General features: G+C 44.1%; 1 protein-coding gene across 3 annotated transcripts in view; it reads right to left on the reverse strand.

Moving 5' to 3' along the window:
• Nucleotides 1-21,520, reverse strand: part of PIK3R6 (phosphoinositide-3-kinase regulatory subunit 6) — a 365,583-nt gene that overhangs the window by 18,996 nt on the left and 325,067 nt on the right. For all 3 annotated transcript variants that reach the window (XM_069200309.1, XM_069200310.1, XM_069200311.1), the window contains 2 exons: nt 9,495-9,594; nt 5,050-5,120 (listed from right to left, as the gene is read on the reverse strand). In XM_069200309.1, the coding sequence (XP_069056410.1) occupies nt 5,050-5,120; nt 9,495-9,594 (171 nt within the window). The remainder of the gene's footprint in view (nt 1-5,049; nt 5,121-9,494; nt 9,595-21,520) is intronic.

Raw genomic sequence — 21,520 nt, forward strand, 5'->3', positions numbered from 1 at the left:
AGGGAATACTGCTATCCCCTTCCTTCTGAGTTCTGCCGCAACCACCGACATCACCTTCGTGAAGACTCGAGGTGCTGAAGTAAGACCAAACGGAAGGACCGCAAACTGATAGTGTTGCGATCCCACCACAAACCGGAGATACTTCCTGTGTGACTTGAGTATCGGGATATGAAAGTAAGCATCCTGCAAGTCGACAGACACCATCCAGTCTTCCTTGTTCAACGCCAAAAGCACCTGTGCTAGGGTCAGCATCTTGAATTTTTCCTGCTTGAGGAACCAATTCAAGATCCTCAGGTCCAGGATTGGTCTCAAACGACCATCCTTCTTGGGAATCAGGAAATACCTTGAGTAACATCCTCGACCCCTTTCCTGCTCTGGGACCAACTCCACCGCGCCCTTGGAAAGGAGGGCTTGTACCTCCTGTTCTAGCAACAGGAGGTGTTCTTCTGAACAATAAGAAGGGCGGGGCGGGATGAGGGGCGGGAATTCCCGAAAGGGAAGGGTGTAGCCTTTTCCCACAATACTGAGAACCCAAGTGTCCGTTGTAACAGTCTTCTATTTGGTGAGAAAATGCTGTAATCTTCCCCCTACAGGAGAGGAGTGAGTGGGAAATGGTGGAAGCCTAAGGCTGCTTTCCCTGCTGCACCCCGCCAGAGGATGAGGAAGAGGCAGAGTGCTGCTGAGAGGCTCCTCTGGTGCGGACCCTACCTCTCCCCCTGAAAGATCTATAGGGATGGGAAGAGGCAGGTTGCTGATATCTTCCCCGAAAGGAAGAGGAGGAAGAGCCACGCCCAAATCCACGAAACCTCCTAAAAAATCTGGAAGAGGCCGTGGAAGAAGGAGCTTGGAGCCCTAACGACTTAGCCGTGGCCCTGCTTTCCTTAAAACGTTCCAAGGCCGAATCAGCCTTGGCTCCAAACAGTTTGTCCCCATCAAACGGGAGATCCAACAATGTGGACTGTACATCTGCAGAAAAGCCCGAGTTACGGAGCCAGGCCTGTCTCCTTGCCACCACAGTTGTGCCCATTGCTCTGGCTACCGAGTCGGTGGTATCCAGTCCCGTCTGGATAATCTGGGTCGCAGCAGCCTGGGCATTTGAGACAAGATCCAAAAGACCCTGGGGAAGCTCTGTAAATGATGAGGAAATGTCATCCATCAGAGCATGAATATACCTCCCCAGGATACAGGTTGCATTGGTAGCTTTTAACGCCAGACTGCAGGATGAAAAAATCTTCTTCGACTGCGCCTCTAGCTTCTTTGAATCTCTGTCCCCAGGCACCGTCGGGAAAGAACCAGGCGCTGACTTGGATGAACAGGAGGCCTGCACCACCAAGCTCTCCGGCGTAGGGTGCCTAGATAGAAACCCAGGGTCAGTCGGAGCCGCCCGATACCTCCTGGCCACGGCTCTGTGAACTGCTGGGGAAGATGCCGGCCTCTTCCACACCTCTATCACCGGATCCAGCAGAGCGTCATTAAATGGCAACAGAGGCTCCGCCGCAGCTGAGGCCTGATGTAGCACCTCTGTTAAAAGGTTTTGTTTAGCCTCCACCACCGGCAAAGGCAGGTCCAAAAAACTAGCTGCCTTCCGTACCACTGCATGAAAGGAAGCAGCCTCCTCAGTATATTCCCCCGGGGACGAAAGATCCCACTCAGGGGAAGTGTCCAGCCCACTGGCCGACTCCAGTCCACGCAGCCCATCACCCGAGTCCTCTAGCTCTCCTTCCTCCAGGGCTCGTTGGTACTCCTGCTCTTCTAATACACGGAGAGCACGTCTCCTGGAATGAAGTCGCTGTTCAATACGCAGAGTCGACAATGCCTCCGCCGAAGTCGAAGATCGGCGCCGATCTTCAGAAGCCACCGACGCCGCGTCCGGCGCCACAGGTAACTTCGGCGCCGAAAAAAGAGCAGCTGAAGCAGATGGACCCACCGGAGTCACAGGCCGAAATCCCGACTTCGACGTCGACGGGATGGAAATCCCCGGGGCCAATCCTTCTGAAGCCACCGGAGCGGCCACCGGCGCCGACACTGGCGCCGAGCCCACGTTCCCAAAAGGGAGAAAGGGCATAAAGGGTGCCGGCCGAAGAGGCGCAGGATCACCCAAAGAAAAGGCCAAAGGCCCAGCCGGAGCACCCCCTGGAGCCATCTGTTGGAAGATGGCATACATCGCATTCAAGAATGCGGAACTATCGGCTCCAGGGGTGGGAAAAGCCGGATACTGAGGTGCCTGTCTTGGAGGCGACGCCGGCCTCGGCGTCTGCGCCGGAGAAAACACCTGAGGCTCCAATACCTCAATCACCGACGCCTGTCCAGGTGAAGTTGGAGACGCCGGAGAGGGCAACGGCGTCGAAGGATGCGGCGTAACCGTGGGACTGATCTCCCATGTCCTTCGGCGCCGATCCGAAGACCTGGAACGAGTCTCCTTCGAATGACGCCGAGAATCTCTACGGCGCCGGGAGTCTCGATGACGCCGATGTCTTGGAGAAGAAGACTTCTTGTGATGCTTCTCCTTCGATTTAGCCATAAACAGCTTCGCCTCACGTTCCTTGAGGGCCTTTGGATTCATGTGCTGGCATGAATCACAAGTCGAGACGTCGTGGTCGGAGCTCAGACACCAAAGGCAATCGAAATGAGGATCCGTCACCGACATCTTGCCTCCACACTCACGACAAGGCTTAAATCCAGACTTTCTCTGCGACATTATTACCACAGCGAAAGACTACGCAGCAAAAATACACTGTAACCAAAAAAGTAACAGTTGCTCCCTCGAAGATAACCGTTTCGAATGCACGGAAAAAAGGGAACTGACGTCCGCACGTCTTCGAGGACGTCTTATTGCCTGTATGACGTCAGACGGCGTCGCGTGGGCTAGAGTGACGTCCTCGTCGACGTGCAGAGACTAGTAAGAAGATTTCCGTCGAATGCTGGCGCCATGGGAGAATTCATTAGGTGAGGAATCCACAGGTAGTTGTATCCATCAGAATACTAACACATACGAATTTTTAAAAAACTATGTGAGAAAAGCAGGAGAATTACAGTTTTTTTTTTTTTTAATCGGATGAATTTGCACTATCAATACACTTTGTGGCCCACCTTAGCGTAAGTTGAGGGTGTTGTTTAAGTGGCAAGGATGCATGAACAGAAAAAAAGCAGTTAAACAATAGCTTAGAACAATCGCAGTAGTTACCTAATTACACATGTGTAACAACTTATAACAGATCATTTTGGGAAAGAGGTATAGTATTGTTCAGCGGTGTGCTACCCTTAACAAACATTTGTCGTAAGGAACCATAAAACCTTTCTGGAATTAGAGCTGCTAGCATTAAGGTTATCCTCTGTTCCAGTTGAAAATATACATTTTCTTGATGCTTCGGTGAATATGCTCATGACTATTGTGAACAACCATTTGCATAGTTGTGTGCCAGATTGTGGCTTCCATTCCTGCAGATATGAGATGTTCCTCACTTGCTCACGTTTTTCAATGGAGCTAAGTGGCAACATAGAGGTTGCGGTAGAATATATATATATATATATATATATATATATATAAATATAATGGTGAGGACTGTCAATCACCTCTTTGCCACAACCTTTGGTGGGAATTTTTATCATTCGATGTCCAACTACTGGAATGTGGGAAGCACCTCCAAAAATCTCTGTAGCAAAGAGTTCCCCCAGAATGTCTCTTATATTTTCTCTCTCAGGAATAGGGAGAAGGTTAAGACACCTTGGAGCATTATTGAAATCCGCAAATCTATTCTCACATAAATGAATAGAGGGCATGTCAGTGTCCCTAAAGTCCTACAGTTACTGAATGGCTTCCTTCTGGTTTTGAGTCTGGGAATCAATGAACATCAAATTTACTTTTAGTGTCTGGACTTAACTGGCTTCAATGTCTGTAACTTTCCATAAACAAGACGTGGTGTTTTCTGCAGGATCTAAGAGAAGACCCACTTCCCAGTGCGATAGCAGTAGTATGTGGATTGCTTATTTCTCATAACTATTCTCCTCTGCTTCTGAGCGAAGGGGTCTTAAGGAGACGTAATCACTTTTGTCTTTTGACCTATTTTTAGGAGACATTATTAGGAAGGCATTGTGGGCCAACACTCAGAAAGCTCACTCTTCAAGTCAAAGGCATCCGTAGAACGTGTTTTAAGTGTCACAGCATTGCACAGCTGTTGCAATAAAAAAAATCCTCAGTAGGCAGGTAACACAGGTTTTTTGATGAAGTTTATATGAAGAATAAAGTCTCAGTCACAGGTGTAATTTCAAAACCATATCAATGCCCCAGCAGGGGCTCAGCCTACTCTCCAACTGATCTCTCCAGATATACATAAACATTCTATCACACACACACATACATACACACACACACACACACGCATGCACACAAATACACACACACACACACACATATACACACACACAAAAAGGCTCCTGAGTGCTCACAGTCACCAGTAGGAAGCATCAGCTCTCTGTCTCTAAACTTTTTATCTCCTAATCAGACTCAATTCTCTTTGATCCCGTGGCGTGTCTCAGGTCTCACCCTATCAAACAGATCCAAATCCAGCCTACTTTATTGTTAACTTTCCAAGAACTGGAAGGCCCATATCTAAGTGCATTATACTGGGCACTCACTGCAGTGCCACTGCAGCTCCTGTAAAACCATTTTGAAGGATGCAGTTATGTGTCCAGGGGAGGACTTCTTCCCTGTTGAGCTCAGGACTACCAGTGCACTCAGACACTTCACACAATGGTCAGTAAAGTGTTCATTAATGTAGACCTCGGTCGTTACTGCAGTGGCAACTGCTGTGGGTCAGGACCTTAACCTGATCTCAACGAAGTAACCACACCAGAGACCCACAAGGTGTTTATGCAGGTTCCTTGAGGTAATTTAGTGGTGAACATTCAGGTGGGAGGAAATGATGAACTCTACAAGTGTTTATGACAATGGCAAAGGCATTGGGTTAGATATATTGGCATATTAACAACCAAAATAACCAGCAGCTACATTTCTCCGTTGTGAAGGCATTTGCTGTATGATGATTTTACCTTTTTATACTGAATGGATACATCTGCTGATGGAGCGTCCGCCATTGTCTTCTTCTTTGATGTGAGGCTACCTGATGAAGACAAATGGATTAATGTGATCTAGTGAACATTAACAAATGGGTCTATACAGATGGTCATTATGTGACAAATTCCTCATTTACAGTTTGTGTCCCTTCCCCCGGGCCTGTCTTTGAGAATGAATAAGTGCCCTAGGCTACAGCAATGTCAGGTGGTCTCTTGATAAGGATTGATCATCAATCCCATTTTGGATTTACTGGCTTTTATAGTAACAGTACCTGCAAAACCTTTGAGAAAACATTATGGAATGAAGCTCTGTGTGTGTTGCTTGCACGGTATGCACAAGTTGGCCAATCTGCACCTCTGCTAACTTACAGAAATATAGACAGAGGCCAGTGTAGTCATCCATCCCAAATAGGATGAGCTCGGATGGCAGTATACTACAAGAAAAAGCAGGACACAATGAAAACGCATGTAGGTGGTTAACCTATATCTAAGTGCTCACAAATTTGGCAGATAAGGGAACAGAGGACAAGAGGATAAAGTAACTGCTCAAGAACTGCCTAATATGGTCAGTTGGGGAAGCCAGGATTAGGACTCCTGTCTCCATGTCTAAACTTCAGTCAGCAGCTTATCCAATGATCCACCTCTCACACTTTATGAAAAAAGGCAAGACTGGGCTGGTTCTGACTGGATCAGAGACTTTGAAACTTGATCTTGGCCCCTTGTGGAGCACTTTGTGTAGCCTTAATTTGGACCAAATAAAATGCTTGAAACAGCATGTATCCAGACAGACACCTATGCACTAAAGGTACTAAAAAGAAATGGAATGACATAAGTCAGACAACAGAATCGGATTGCATTAGTCATTGCTCAGTTAGATAAGGATGAACATGCATCCCTTGAACTCTGGGAGGTGCAAAACCTCCTCCTCAAACTCTCCACTGCCACTAATACTTTTGTCAATGCTACTAGGCATGACTTCCATGTGCCAGGGCCAAACCTGGTAACAGGGATCTCAGATTCTTCTTCTCTTTGACTTAGCACGAGAAACATTGGGTGTGACAAATGGCACATTCATTTATAGGCCACATGTAGAATATGTTGCCAATGCTGGGTACCATATAGGTGTGCAATCTAGACCATTTTCAACTTCCCTTCTTTTATGAAGAAAAGCACATCCTTTACATTCAGAATTTGATGGTGGCCTAATAGCCCATACTCTTAGAGGTAATAACCTTAGTAGAGACCACTCCCTTGTTTAGAGTAAAGGATATTTTCACTGCCCCATGAGTTGAGCAAATTCTCAAGCACCGACTGTATAAGGTTTATCTATGTTGAGCCTATAGACAAATGTTTGTGCAGAAAAGTAGATGAAAGCCCCTGTGTGTGGTTTTGGGTGCCTTTTTCTCACAACGTTTAGTATCAACTGAACACTTCTTAACTTTAAGCTTGGACTCAACAACCATCCTCTCACTTGTGACAAACACTGCTGCATTCCAAGTGCAGGCAACTTGCAAAAGTCAAGTGAAGAGAGATCGAAAAATGAAGTGGCGACACAAACCACTTCTCTCCCTCCCTGTATAGGAAGGACTCCAGAGCAATTTGTTTGGCTTTGCTCCTTTAAAAAAATATTTATAGTGATGCATTCCTGAAGGACTGCTGCAGAACAGATTAGCTTCACTTGCTAATAGTCACTCTGTTTGGACTTTAATTTGTTTTGTCAGAACCATATTAAAAGAAAAATTAAAGATGAACATTTCCAAACTGAAGTATGAACGTATGCCGGAAATCCCAGTAAACACTGTCAAAACAACCCCTCGTTCCAGATGAGTTAAAAGTAAGCCCAAGTCATTGTGAATGTGTGCTGCCTGGGGCGGTAACACCTCCATTAACTTGCATTTGTTGAGATTCAAGCACTTGCGAAGATCCAGCAGAAGTTTGGAAAAGCTATTATTGAAGAACGTCTATGCGATACTTTACCCATACACAGGCAAAGCTGAAATGTCCCAAGAAAGTAAGACGGTCACTTTGCCTTCCATGTATCATCACCCAGCGACTCCCACCCACAGAAGATCATGCAAGCAATGGCCTCCGAAAATAGATTTTTTTTGCCCTCTGACACTTTTAGATGGATCAGCCCAGATGTGTTTCTGAAATCAGACACATCCGAGCACAGGGTGTTTGCCCTGATTTAAGAACCCTCTCTGGTTCCACTTAGGGTTGCTGAGAAAGATAGACCCTCCAACACACCCTACCTGACTCATCCAGTAAAGTTTAAGGTTGAGAATGCTAAATTGTCAATAATGAATGTTGGTGTTGGTTACCTCTGAAATTGTGCTTTAGGCGTACCAGGATAACAACTTTTGTCGTCCATTTTTAACATGATGTTGTACTGTACCACGCGAATAACCTTGCCATTTCCTTCTCTACTACAATCAAGATTCACAAGGAGCAAGCTAAAGACTTTGCTGAATGTTCTGAACAAAATGTGATTTCTCAAAGGTGAGCTTAGCTGTTCTCGACTAAATAACCTATGTATCCAGAGACAGCTTTAGGGCAGTGCCAGGTGCACCTCAGTTATGGGTGCATCTGAAGCTGACTTTGGTGGGCTGTGCTGTGTTTAAAAATACCTTATGGGCTTAAAAAGCACAAAATTCCTGTGCATCCAGAACTTTCAGGCAACAATGAAAATGTCAAGATAACTCTGGTGATTAATGTTACCTGCTGGCAAGAGTTTGGAATTTTGTCTAGTGGCAGTTTTGGCTCATCTTAAAGTAGTGCAGAGGGATAATGTGCAAGCTGCTAAGAACATGCACCATACAGATCACAAAACTGAGTGTGAGTCAATCAAGAGTAGCTCTTTAAAACAAATGCTATGTAGACATAAGGGGCACTGTTGGGAGTGGTGTGGAGAAGGAGGCAGATTGGAGTAGTCCAGATTGTTTTGGATTGGAGCGGGGAAGATTGTTATGGATTACAGTGGGGCAGACTGGAATGGGGTAGATTGTTTTGGATTGGAGTGGGACAGATTGTTTTGGATTGGAGTGGGGAAGATTGTGTTAGTCTGGAGTGGGGCAGAATTGGAGTAGTGCAGATTGTTTTGGATTGGAGTGGGTCAGAATGTGCTGGATTGGAGGGGGGAGGAGATAATTTGGTTTGGAATGGGGCAATTATTTTGGATTGGCCTTGGATTTCTTGGGGCCGATTTTTTTGGACTGGAGTGGAGCAGATTTTTCGGAATGCAGTGGGACAGAGTGTTTTGGATTGGAATAGGGCATATTGGAGTGAGGCAGACTGGAGTGGCAGCAGATTGTTTTAGATGGGAGTGGGCAGATAGTTTTCAAATGGAGTGGGGCTGATTGTTTTGCATTTGGGCAGATTTAATTATGTCATTTGCTGCGACGGCCCATCCTGTGATGGCCCTTTCTGCGATGTCACACACAATGATTTAAATTTTTGTGATTTCACGTGCAGTGATGTCAGACGCGAGGAGGCCACACCCATTCTGCCTAACTTGGGGAGTACCCCCAATTCTTATTTTAGGGCTTGAGCCCTGAGTTTGAGCCTTTCCTTTAAGGGGCACAAAGTGTTCGCAAGCCGCAACTCACCAATGAGGCCTAATGAGGCTGCCATGAGCCTGGTGTTGGTAGGTATCCTGTGCAATTCGAATGTGGTCCAATTGCACAGAGAATCTACCTGCTTGTTTCAGGTGAGGCTAAGGCCGGTGGTGCATGAGGTTGCAATGGTGGAGATAAACTAAAAATGTAATACTAGTCTGAAGAAATACCAGTGGTTGAGATTCATCTATGCATTTTTAGGCATAATGTTTTGGCTGGATGAGTGAATTAGTTTGTTAGTTAATAAAAACCAAAAACGTACACCATATAATCGACCATAATATCTTGTCCAGAAAAGTAAAAAAACAAATACAAACACAAACTTTAAGACAAATAAAATCAAGTTCACCATAACAGTAGTTAGGGAGCCTAGATCAAGACTATACAGAAATCATACTATAAAGTGCATAATGCAAAGGGTCAAGAAGCATGATACATGTATGGACGTATGCAAATATAAAATAAATATAGCCATAGCATCAAAAAAGTAGCACATTTTAAAAACATAATGTTTTAGTTGGCTAAAAAATGGTATACGTTCTAGCACTCAGCAGAGTGTGCATGTTCTTAGCAGTATCAGATACATGGCACGGCTCTCGGTTACGAAGATAAATAGTTCAGGCCATAAAACCCGAAAAAAATCAACACCGGCAAAGGCTGTCTGTGTACGGATTGCTGAAACAGTAAATAAAACAGTGCAGGAGCACGTTATTTCATGCCAAACTATTGAAACAACTGATTTATCTGAGCACTTCCTGCCAACTAGGAGAGATTGAGAGACACTGTGACAATGAGGAAAATACTCACTTTTGTTAGCAGCATATACTGGTGGTTGTTGAAGGTCAGCTTTCAGTTCAGTGAGAAAGGTGTCCTCGGCTGGCGGCTGCGTGAGGTCACTGAAGTAAATCTGAAAGAGAAAGAGAGCCATTACACATGGAGTCAAGTGTTTGTGACGTGGAAGACGCCTGGAAACGACCGGGAGGTTCCCGTCACCTTAAAAGCACAGCGATTCTACAATCTGTAACCCCGACCTTTAACAAACAGCGCAGTTTAAACCACCTTTTTTAGGCTTCCCTCCAAAGATCTGAAACTCGAGCCCTCCCACTATTTTCAGCTCCACCCTGTTGCGATGCTCATGCACAGTGTATGTGCAACCGATCAAGGAAGCATTTCTTGCTGTTTCTCTCGTCATGCAAGCAGACATTGTTTGTATTTGCTTAGCGACCAACACTGGAAGAATAAATACGCATTTTGGGTTTTAGATGTACTCATCCTCTGGTATAGGAAAGATTAGAATCAAAAGGTTTATTTCATCATAAATATCTTCATGGCTTCAGGAAATGCATGGAATCTTACAGCTCCTGAGCCATTCATGCCTAAAAATGGAGAAGCTACTTTAAAATGGGAGGAATGGCGAGAATATTTTGTAAATTACATCTCTACTTTTGAAGATGAAGAAGAACTTCCTCCAGAAAAGAAGAAGAAAATCCTTTTACATTGTTTAGGTGCAAAGGGCCTAAAAATGTACAACAGTATTAATAAAAAAGCTAGAGCACCTGACCAAGGTGATGTAGTCAGTCACGCTCTTGAAGATCTTACCGAGTATTTTAGGCCTGCTGTGTGTGTGGCTGTTGATCGATTTAAATATTATCATAGGAAGCAGCAACTTGAGGACTCTGTGGAAGATTACGTTGCTGCGCTCCAGAATTTGGTTTTGTCGTGTAAGTTTTGGAATCTTCATGACAAACTCATCAGAGACCAAATTATAATGCACACAGCCAACCCCCATATCCAAGAAAAAACTTTGGTCTAGAGGGGAAGCATCGTTACGAGATGTTATTGATTTGGTCAAGAGTGCTGAACTCACTGGACGGTGCGCAAAGGCTGTTCTGCGCAGTGAGGATAAATCATTTTTGAAGTTGGAAGACAATGCTATTATTGCAATGGTCAAGAAAAACAACAAATTGTCTATTAAGGAAATCTACCCTACTCGCAGGGAGAAAGAGATTGTTAATCTGAAAGACAAAAGAACTTGTTTCAGATGTGGGAGCAAGTTTCATCTGGCAAACGATAGGAAATGTCCGGCTTGGAACCTGAAATGCTCAAATTGTGGTGTGGTGGGGCATTTTGCTAAAGAGTGTTGCAGGAAAAAACTTGGGGGTGGTGACGCGTGTGTTAAATGCGTGAGAGATTGTGATAGCAGTTCATCGGAGGAGTCAGATTCTAATTTATGCATTTTTAATGTTGATGATAATGTACAGAACATTAAAGGGAACACTAGTAGACCTTTATGCCATTTCATGATTGCTGGTATAGATATTTATGTTGTTGCTGATTCTGGTTCCCCCTACACAAACCTTAACAAGGTAATTTGGCAGCAATGTTTTGAACCTGTTTTAGGTAATGGCTTTGAAAAAACAGATATCTCTCCAAAAACATTCACGGGTGAGCCCATTAAGATAGTGCGTTACAGAAATGTGCTAATTAAATTTAAACACAAACAAGCGCTCTGCAAGGAATATGTATCGGATACTGGCCCATCCATGCTGGGTTGGAAGGACCAAGGTGAGCTGGGAATTATTTTTGACCCCAGTAGTTCTACACCTGTGTCTGTAGTACAAAATACCGAAGATTTCTCAGGAATTATTGCAAAAAAAATTCCCAATGTATTTTCTGGCCAAATTGGAAAACTAAAGGGTTTCCAACACAAAATACAAATGAAAGCTCATGCCACACCATGTATTCACAAAGTCAGAAACATACCTGTATCCGTGAGGCACCAGGTAGAAGAAGAACTTATAAAACTACAGTTAGACGGTATTATAGAACCCGTTGAATCTGCAGAATGGGTTGCACCTTTAGTCGTTGTAAAAAAAAAAAAATGGTAAGTTGAGACTATTTGTGGACCTCAGGCATCTCAATAAGAGTATTTTAGTTGATCAATTTCCTTTGCCAAAAATAAGTGAGATGTTAGCTCGCACTAAAGGTATTATATGGTTTTCTAGCATTGATCGTAAAGCTGCTTACCATCAGGTGCCTTTACATGCTGATAGTAGAAGTTTAACAACTTTTGTAACACCTTTTGGTTGTTACAGATTTAAAAGAGTACCTTTTGGGTTGGCTTCTGCAGCAGCTATGTTTCAGAGGCTAATGCACAAGGTATTATCGAACATGAAGGATGTACTAATTTTTCAGGATGACATTTTGATAATGGGAAAAGACAGAAATGAACACAATCGTAATTTAGATAGTGTTTTGCATAGACTGAGCACACATGGTTTAACGGCAGAAATTGACAAGTGCAAATTTGCAGAAAACAAAATTAATTATTTAGGTCATGAGATTTCTGATGCTGGTATCAAACCCAAATTGGAATTAATTGATGCTGTCAAAAATGCCCCTAGACCTCAATCCAAGGATGATTTGTGAGCTTATTTAGGGTTGGCCGAATTTTATGCTAAATTTGTACACAATTTCTCCGAAAAAACGTATACTCTGCGTCAACTTCTTGAAACTAATGTTAAGTTTGTGTGTAATGAGTTGTGCGATAAAGCATTTGAAGAAATAAAAAATGATGTGGATAATAACCTACCGTTGTATGGGTTTGACCCCATGTTACAAAGTGTTATCACAACGGACGGCAGTTCTAAAGGCATTGGTGCAACTTTATCCCAAATCGACAAAAAGGGAGTTGAATGGACCATAGCTTTTTGCCTCGCATTCAATTACACCGACTGTGGAGAGGTATTTTGTGATCGAACGTGAGACACTAGCGTGCGTTTGGGGTTTGGAACATTTCAGACAGTACATTTGGGGCTATCATGTTTTGTTACGATGTGACCATAAGCCGCTCACTAAAGTGTTGACAACAAAAGGGTTCATTTCAGCATCACCCGTACAGCTCGGATGTCGGTTAGACTTTTAAATTTTCAATTACAGTGTACAATATGTTCCTGGAGTCAAAAATGTAGTGGCAGGTTTTTTTAAGCAGAATGCCTTTACCTGTTTTGAGTGGTGATGATACTGATATTGACACTTTTACAGTAGCCAATGTGTTAGCAGATTGTCTAGGCATAACCAAGGAGGTCTGGGAACAAGCTCAAGCCCAGGATGACAACTTTAGTGCAGTTAGCGATTATATCAAGAATGGATGGCCTAAAAAACATTTGTTAGATCATGGTTTGCGTGTGTTTTGGGAATTGAGACATGAACTCTCTCTTGAAGGTGGTCTTGTTTTTAGGAATGGCAGGGTTATTCCCCCTACATCTTTGAGACATAGGATTATTGATATATATCATGAAGGACATCTAGGCATAGGTAAAACCAAAAACAAAATTAAGTATACTTATTGGTTGCCAGGTTTCGACTCAGACATTGAAAGGAAGGTTAGAGATTGCCATGCCTGTAATTTGTCTGACAAGGCTCAGGTAACATTAAGGCCGCCTCTCCATCCCATTCCGTGTCCGGATGGACCTTGGGAAAGGATAGGCATAGATGTTGCAGGGCCAGTATCGTATAACGATAAGCAAAAGTATTTATTAGTTTTGGTTGACCATTTCTCAAAATGGCCAGAGGCTGAGATTGTTAATAGAGCTGATGTGGATTCAACTGTGCACTTCCTGGACAAGGTATTTCTGAAGGAGGGCCTACCTAAATGTATAGTCAGTGACAATGGTCCTCAATTTATTTCTCGTATTTTCAAAGATTTTGTAGATAGGAAAGGTATTGTACATAATACTACTGCTTTATATCATCCGGCCAGGAACGTTGCTGTGGAGAGATTCAATCGGGTGGTTAAGGGTGTCATTCAATTGGCTAATTGTAACAATTTGGATTGGAGATGTGAATTAATGCGGAATTTATGGTCATATAGAACGACACCTTGTGTTTCTACTGGGTTTTCTCCTTTTGTGTTGATGAGAGGTAAAATTCCCACGGGAAAAGATAATGTGGGTTGGAGTTCTGGGGATAAGGAGGTTGATTGGACACTCAAACAAGTGAAACATAACATTAAATGTTCCCAAGAGGAAAGAAAAATGTATTATGACACAAAACACAAATGTAAAGAACATATCATCAAAGTTGGTGATCTGGTGAGAGTCAAGAAACCAGGTATCATTAGAAAAAGTAACAATCGATTTTCAGGTCCTCTTAAAGTAGATAGAATTTTTTGCAATTCTGCATTATTGAGTGATGGCAAGGTTTGGCCCATGTTATCTTTGTCCATGTGCAGAAATGTTAATTCTGATTTGTTTGGAAAGGAAAGGAAAGAAATCATTCCAGAACGCAAGGAATGCAAATTTGACTGGTTAGATGACTGGGAGAATTCGCCTTCTGATGATCCGGGTCACATCTTAAACGAACAGCCGACCAATGGTTTACAATCATTTGGGTTTGCCTGCAAGAAAAATGAGCAGGTGTGGACGTTTAGTCAAGACACCAAGTAAATTTCAAGATTTTGTCTGTTTTGCATGAGGGTTTGGATGTGAACTTACTATTGTTTTGGCTGGTAAATCTGTTATTTTGTTAGAGTTATAATTATTCCTTTATTTGTTGTATTTTCTTTTGTTAAGGGAAAGATGTGTTGCGATGCTCGTGCACAGTGTATGTGGAATTGTGCTGCCACTGGGCTTGAGCATCGCTAAGGGAACGGGGTTCAAATGCGCAGAGTTGAGGAGACAGTTGATTGAGTTGAAGACGCTTACCTGAGGTTGTCCTGTTTTTCGGGGTCGTACATATTATGAATAAACGCATATTAACTCTTCCTGTTGTAACGTTTATTCTTAACACACCCTCCACCCCTGCTGAACCATGAAAATCATTCTCTTCCAGTCCCACCGTCACTAAACCTCTCTCTCCCTCTGCTGCTCTGTTTGATAATCCTTACTGTTTTATCTCTTTTGACGCTCAAGACAAACTATACTCTTAACGCTTGGGTATCTCATCAGTTATTTCTTCTCCATGTTTTCTGGTTGTCTAATCTATTTTAGTCACTTTGATTCTTTCAGACCTCCCTGCAGTCCCAATAAGCCATCATACCATGTGTACATTTTTGCTTTGGGCAATTGCCATATCCGTTTATTAAATAGAATTTAGACTGTGTTCTGCTTATTCTAAACTTTTCTATGCAGTTATTACCGCGACTTCTAAATCTCTGTCATATAGTGTATCCAAGTCAAAATGTTTATACATAATCCAATTTATCCTGTAATACTAACTTGTTTTTCTTATTTACCTTACAGACGTGTATATTTACTTTATTTCTACACATCTTTATACTATTTCTAACATCCTTTAGCTCTACCTTATATTTGTAATTTCTCTAATATGCTTATCAAAATAGAAAACTAATGTATATTTGTGTATATTTGAGCTTGTATATGTGAGGCATTCTGATACTCATTACGGCCTTTGTAAAACCACACAAAAAAATAATAACAAAACCTGCCAACAGCGAATAGAGGAGAAGCGTGGCACGGAAAGAAGCAAAATGGCAGGTAAGTAAGGCCAAGCTAAATAAATAGGTCAACATCACAAAATGTGGAAAAACGATCAAAGAATGAAATTATCTAAGTACATCACATGGTGGCACTGTTGCATCAAACTTGAAGAAAACCGTCTTCTAATCACCCTACCCCCCACCCGTCACCATCAGCAATATTTTTCCAACTAATCAACATTTTTAAGGCCTTCAAAACAGAGACAGAAGAATTGTGTGTTTTTGTCTGTGTGGGCATTTAAAAAAACAAGGGGCTAACACCCTAAACACTACCCTCCTCCTCAGAGCTACGTCCCTGCTCAACTTAGTGTATCCCGCCTAACTTTACTAAGTTTTAATTCCTCAAGAGACATACCTCATGAGTAACCTACCTTTCACACATAAATGAACCTGGCAAAGAAGGGGACTGCGGTCACTCTCGATTCTTGGTGTAACCCCGATCACCCTGCACCATGCCACTAACAGATTCTGTGCATGAATGTATTGCCCTGAAGAATTAGGTGTTGGTTGCATGAAAAAGTGGCCAGAGCTCAGTGCCTTATTTGAGCAGGTGGTTTCCAGCAGGGCGCACCGGCACTTATTTTTGGGGGCCGGCACGTTTTTTTTTTCTGCATTAGGTATTTACTGCGAGCAAAAGACACGTATGGGAAAGACGGCGGGAAAGACAGAAAAGCGCACAGAGGGAGAAAGCAGAACGGTGCAACGGTGAGCTGACGGGGCAAGGAGTGGTGCAAATGGATCAAAGAGGCCTGAGATGGCTTTAGGATTATGCTGCCTAGTTATTCTGTCATCGTACATTTAACTGCAGCAACCCCGTGATTAAGAGGAGTGCTCTGGCCTCAGGCACGTTTTTTAGGGTCGAGCCTGCGTTGCATGCGCTCCCGCATGCGTATCGCTGCGAGGCACTTTTGTATTTAGAAAAGGGCTCAGAGCCCTGTCAACTGCACGTCAGTGTTTTTTATTGGTTCGTGGGCTTGCCTAATAAAATCTGCTTGCTTTCATTAGTTGAAGGCATGCATATGTCATGCCTTTTCCGGTGGCTAGCCCTCCTCGAGCGCAGCGACCAAGTACAGAAAACATGCGAGGCTCGCTGTTTTCCATCGTGCTCATGAACTTGTTTTTCTCTAATTTACGAGCGCAATCTCGCTTGGCAGAAGTCGAGCACTTTACATACTTGATTTCACTTTTTCGGGTTATGTACATAAATGCACTTTTGCCCGATAGGTGAAAAGTCGGGTTAAGAGTTTACAACGCGATCAGCTCTAACATGAGCAAACGCGAGACCCGTTGCACTGTAAATGCTTGTTTTTACAAATTAGCACTGGCCCAGGTATGTCCCCCCACATTCTTCTGTGCAGGATACTGTGGTCAGTTTAATTCATGGTTCATCTAGTGTGAGGTGTTTGCTTCCTATAAAGTCCTCAAACCAACTTTTTCGGTGGATATTTTCAAACTGCTGATTATTCACCTTTAGAATATTCTTAGGGGTCAGAATGGATTTGGAAACTTGTAAACAGTAGTGCTCCCACCCTCTCATCAGTAGGTGTCACAGTTTGGCTTCATTCTGTCTGGAAGTGACGAGTAGAGCTGCATTGAAGCGCCACCCCTGCCAGCTAATGTCATTTCTTTTCCTTCAGTGCCTTCAGACGTGCATATGGAACTCTGCTTCCCCTTTCTTTGGCAGTTAAAAAAAAGCATTTTTCAACCTGTGTGCAGTGTAATTATGCCCCCTACTAGAACTGTAGGATTTAAACCATGCCAGAACTGTCACATAAACAAATGTTCTGATGGATACAACTACCTGTGGATTCCTCACCTTATGAATTCGATCCTTGCGCCGGCATCCAACGGAAAGTCTTTGTGGTAGGCTGCGTTACGAGCGGATCAAGTAGAGTCAGAGAAGGGGTATCTGCTTTTTATATTTGAAGTTTTATTCTCTGTTTTATTCACAGGACATTCTCTTATTCAATGTTTTTATATATTTGGTAAGCCTTGGTTTTCTGCTCTTCTCAATTTCTTTTCCCTTTAGGTTTCTTCTCCCTCTGGTCGGTCCTGGTTAGGAAGGATGTGGGCGTCTCCCTCGGGCATGAAGGGAAAAGAAAGGAACAGGTAAGTCCTTCTGTGGAACCGGGCTGTTTATTGTGCTCGTGAGGGGAAAAGGCAGCAAGCAGGGTGAGTCCGTGAGGGGGTGGTCAGTGGTGGGGTTCAGGCTTCCTGGTGTCCATAAAGTGCCTGGTTCCCTTCCTTCCCCTTCCCTTGTGTCTCACTCACCCTCCCCGTACTTCCTCCCGCCTCCCTCGTGCCTTTCCCGGTGCCCGAGGTTCCCCGTAACCCTCCTGTCCCTAGGAGGGACAGTACCTTATTAAGCCACGACCCTCCGAGGTCGTGGCGGCACTCTCGTCTCTCCGGCGTCTCTCTTTTCGCCGTTTCCCGCGGTTCTGTACACCTCCGGCGGTCCAACTCCTGTTTCCTCGATGGGGCTGCCGGTGACTCTGTTCTCTCAGTTGGCGTTCTCTCCTCTTCGCACTGTTTCTCCGTCGCGTCTCCTCCTCCTCCCGGATCGTTGTCCTTCTTTTTTATTGTTCCCGGACCCCGGAAGTCGTCGTAGCTGTTCCGGCGAGGCGTCCCCTCGTTGTCAGGGGAACGCGACATCGTCTCCAGGGAGTCTGCCGAGTAATGGCAAATTCGGGGTAAGTTAGACGCGGTCTCCGAGACCCGTCTACAATCCCCTACCCTTGATTGGGACTGCTCGAGGACCGAGGAGGAGGAAGGAGGAAACCGGGAGAGGTAGTCGGCTGGACCTTGTTGGGAACCAGGGATGTGGCGTACCTGGAACGTAAAGGGTTGGAGTTCTAGGAACCATCTCAAGATTCTGGAGTTAGAGTCTTTGTGAGAAGCAAGCCATGTGAGAGGAGCATGGTCAGTAAATAAAACGAAGGACCTGCCTAAAAGATAATATTGCAAGGAGTCTACCGCCCATTTGAGGGCGAGACATTCTTTTTCAATAGTTGGGTAATGGGTCTCTCGCGGAAACAGTTTTCTACTTAGAAAAACCACAGGGCGGTCGAATCCCTCTCCATCTGGCTGAGTGATTACAGCTCCGAGACCGACGTCCGAAGCATCAGTATATAAGTGAAAACTGTTTGAAAAATCAGGGCATTTTAATATCGGGTCTGTGGTAAGGGACTGTTTTAGCCTTTCAAAACTACTCTGTTGGGAGTCGGTAAATGGAGTCAGTTTCGTGGGTCTTTGTTTGGTGAGGAGATCAGTCAGAGGGGCTGCAACGGTAGAATAATTGGGGATAAATCGGCGGTAGTATCCTACTAAGCCTAGGAATGATCATAGGTCTTTCTTCGTCCTGGGTTTAGCTGCTTGAAGTATGGCCTCAACCTTGCTTTTCTGCGGTTGTAAAGTGCCACTCCCTATGATATGACCTAGATATGAGACTTCAGTTTTACCTAGTAAACATTTCTTAGGGTTGGCAGTTAGACCGACTTCCGTTAAGGCGTAGAAGATTGAATGGAGATGCAATAAGTGATCTTGCTCAGTTTCACTAAAGATGACAATGTCGTCTAGGTAGGCCGCGGTAAAGGTCTGGAAGGGTTTTAAGATTTGATCCATCAGGCGCTGAAAAGTTGCGGGAGCGCTGTGAAGACCAAAAGGTAAAACCGTGAATTGATAAAGGCCGGAGGAGGTTGAAAAGGCTGTCTTTTCTTTGGCATCGGGGTGGAGGGGTATCTTCCAATATCCCTTGGTTAAGTCAAGGGTTGATAAATAACGAGCCTTCCCTAGTTTCTCTAAGATGTCATCCACTCTGGGGATAGGGTAGGTGTCGAACAGGGAGATCTCATTAAGTTTGCGAAAATCAATACAAAATCTTATCGATCCGTCTGGATTAGGAACCAACACTACTGGGGAATTCCAGGGGCTGTTAGAGGGTTCAATAACCCCTAATGCTAACATTGTTTCGACTTCGGTTTCAATGATGGGTTTTCGTGCTTCAGGGATGCGATAAGGGCGAAGACGCACTACATGTCCTACAGGTGTTTTAATGTGATGATGTATCAATGAAGTTCTTCCCGGTATTTCTGAGAAGAAATGGGGATGTTGTTCGATTAGGGTGTTTAATTGGGTTTTTTCTGTTTCGGTGAGTTCTTTATTAATACTGGGTTTTTCTTCTGTATGTGTTGTTCGTAAAGGGTATAGATCTATTTTCGGTAGAAGAGACGAAACAACCGGCGTTCGTTTGCTCTTCAGTCTCTTCTGAAGGTCTCCATTGTTTTAATAAATTTATATGGTAAATTTGGGTTTTCCGCGGGCCAGTGTTTATCTCTAATAGATAAGTAACAGGAGAGACTGCTCTAATAACCCTATAGGGTTCTTGCCATTTAGCAATCAGTTTATGTTCAGATGTCGGTCGCATGATGAGGACCTGGTCATTGGGGAGAAAAGAACGTATTTTGCTTCCCTTGTCATAGTAGGATTTTTGTTGTTTTTGAGCCGTGACTAAATGACTATGGACATCCTCCCAGAGGGTCTGCAACTGACTTTTGAGTTGGTGTATATAGTCAATCAGGGGTTTCCCTTCTTCCTGTTCTTCCTCCCATGTCTCAGCGGCCATATCTAGGAGACAACGAGGCTGTCTCCCGAAAACTAATTCAAAGGGACTGTGTCCCGTGGAAGATTGTTCGTGGGTTCGTATGGCATATAGGACCAAAGGAAGTTTCTGATCCCAGTTGCGACCGGATTCATCCACAGTTTTCCTCAATAGTGTCTTTATAGTACGGTTATATCGTTCTACCAGCCCGTCTGTCTGGGGGTGATAGACCGAGGTCCGTAGTTGGGTGATCCCTAATATCTGACATATCTGTTTCATGAGTTTTGACATAAAGGGTGTACCTTGATCTGTCAGTATTTACTGGGGAAAACCTATTCGGGAGAATACTGTTATCATGGCTTGTGCTATTGTTTTGCTGGTCATGCTGGAGAGGGGAATGGCTTCGGGGTATCTCGTTGCGTAGTCAACTATGACTAAAATGTAAGTATGTCCTTTGGAAGAGGGAAGTAGGGGTCCTGCAAGATCCATACCCACCCGTTTAAAAGGGATATCAATAATGGGTAAAGGGTATAGTGGTGCTTTCCTGGGCATTCCTGGTTCAGTTAATTGGCATCTAGGACATTGGGAACAGTATCTGCGTATCTGTGCATACACTCCGGGCCAATAGAATTTTCGCATCAGATATTCTTCTGTTTTTTCCCGACCATAATGACCTCCCCCGGGTTGATTATGGGCTAAAAACAGTACTTGGGCTCGAAATGGTTCAGGGACTACTAACTGTTGCTTGGTTTCTCCCTTAACAGTTATAGTTATTCGGTATAGGAGGTTTTTCTTGATAAGAAAATAAGGACCCACCTCATTGGTGATCTCCGTTTTGGCCGAGTTCCAGGCGTGGGAAAGGGTAGGATCTTCTCTCTGGCTGGTTTGGAAGGAGATGGGCCTGCTGCTAACTTCCGCTACTAGATTAGGAATTTCCTTCGTCTTTCGGGTTTCCTGATACTGTCTTCTCTCAAGTCTTTTCTCCTGTCGTGTGAGTTTCTTTCGGTGGGGTGGTACTTCTATGGTAGAATCGGAAAAGGGGGCCTCGGTCCACCACTCGGGAGTTACAGCGGTTCTGCGGACTTGATCTAATAGGTCATAGAATCGAGCATAATCAGTCCCTATAATGCAGTCCTCGATTAATCGATCCATCACCCATATTGAAACCATATCCTGAAAGGGACCCCATTCAATTTTAACCATTGTGAGGGGATAACTTCCTTTGTCTCCATGTATACAACAGATGGAGACCCAGCGGTCAGTACCCGAGGTATCAAAAGGGATTAGATACTTTCGGATTACAGATTGGCTGCACCCTGAATCAATTAATGCCGAAACGACCTGTCCATTTATGTTGACAGCGTATCTAAATTTCTCATTCCCTTTCCCTGTACATAGGACTCTACGTCGCGTGACCCCAATTTCCATGGGTTCCAGTCCTTCAGCTTTCCTTGGACACATTCGTGCAATATGGCCCCACACTCCACAGTGGAAACATTGTAGGGACTGCATAGGGTGATATTCAGCGGGTTTAGGGAACCGTATTTCTTCTGGAATATACCTGGGAACTGGTTTTGATGGCGGGATGGGAGGTTTTTGGAAAGGTCTCGGAGACAAAGGCTTAATTTCTGTGGAGCGATGGAAAGCACAAGCCAAATCAATAGCAACCTCCGTGTCCACTTTTGGATGTTGTCGTATCCAGTTCTTAGTACTAGGGGGCAGGGAATCTAAGTACTG

The sequence above is a fragment of the Pleurodeles waltl genome, chromosome 7, assembly GCF_031143425.1.
Source record: "Pleurodeles waltl isolate 20211129_DDA chromosome 7, aPleWal1.hap1.20221129, whole genome shotgun sequence".
NCBI classification, from domain to species: domain Eukaryota; kingdom Metazoa; phylum Chordata; class Amphibia; order Caudata; family Salamandridae; genus Pleurodeles; species Pleurodeles waltl.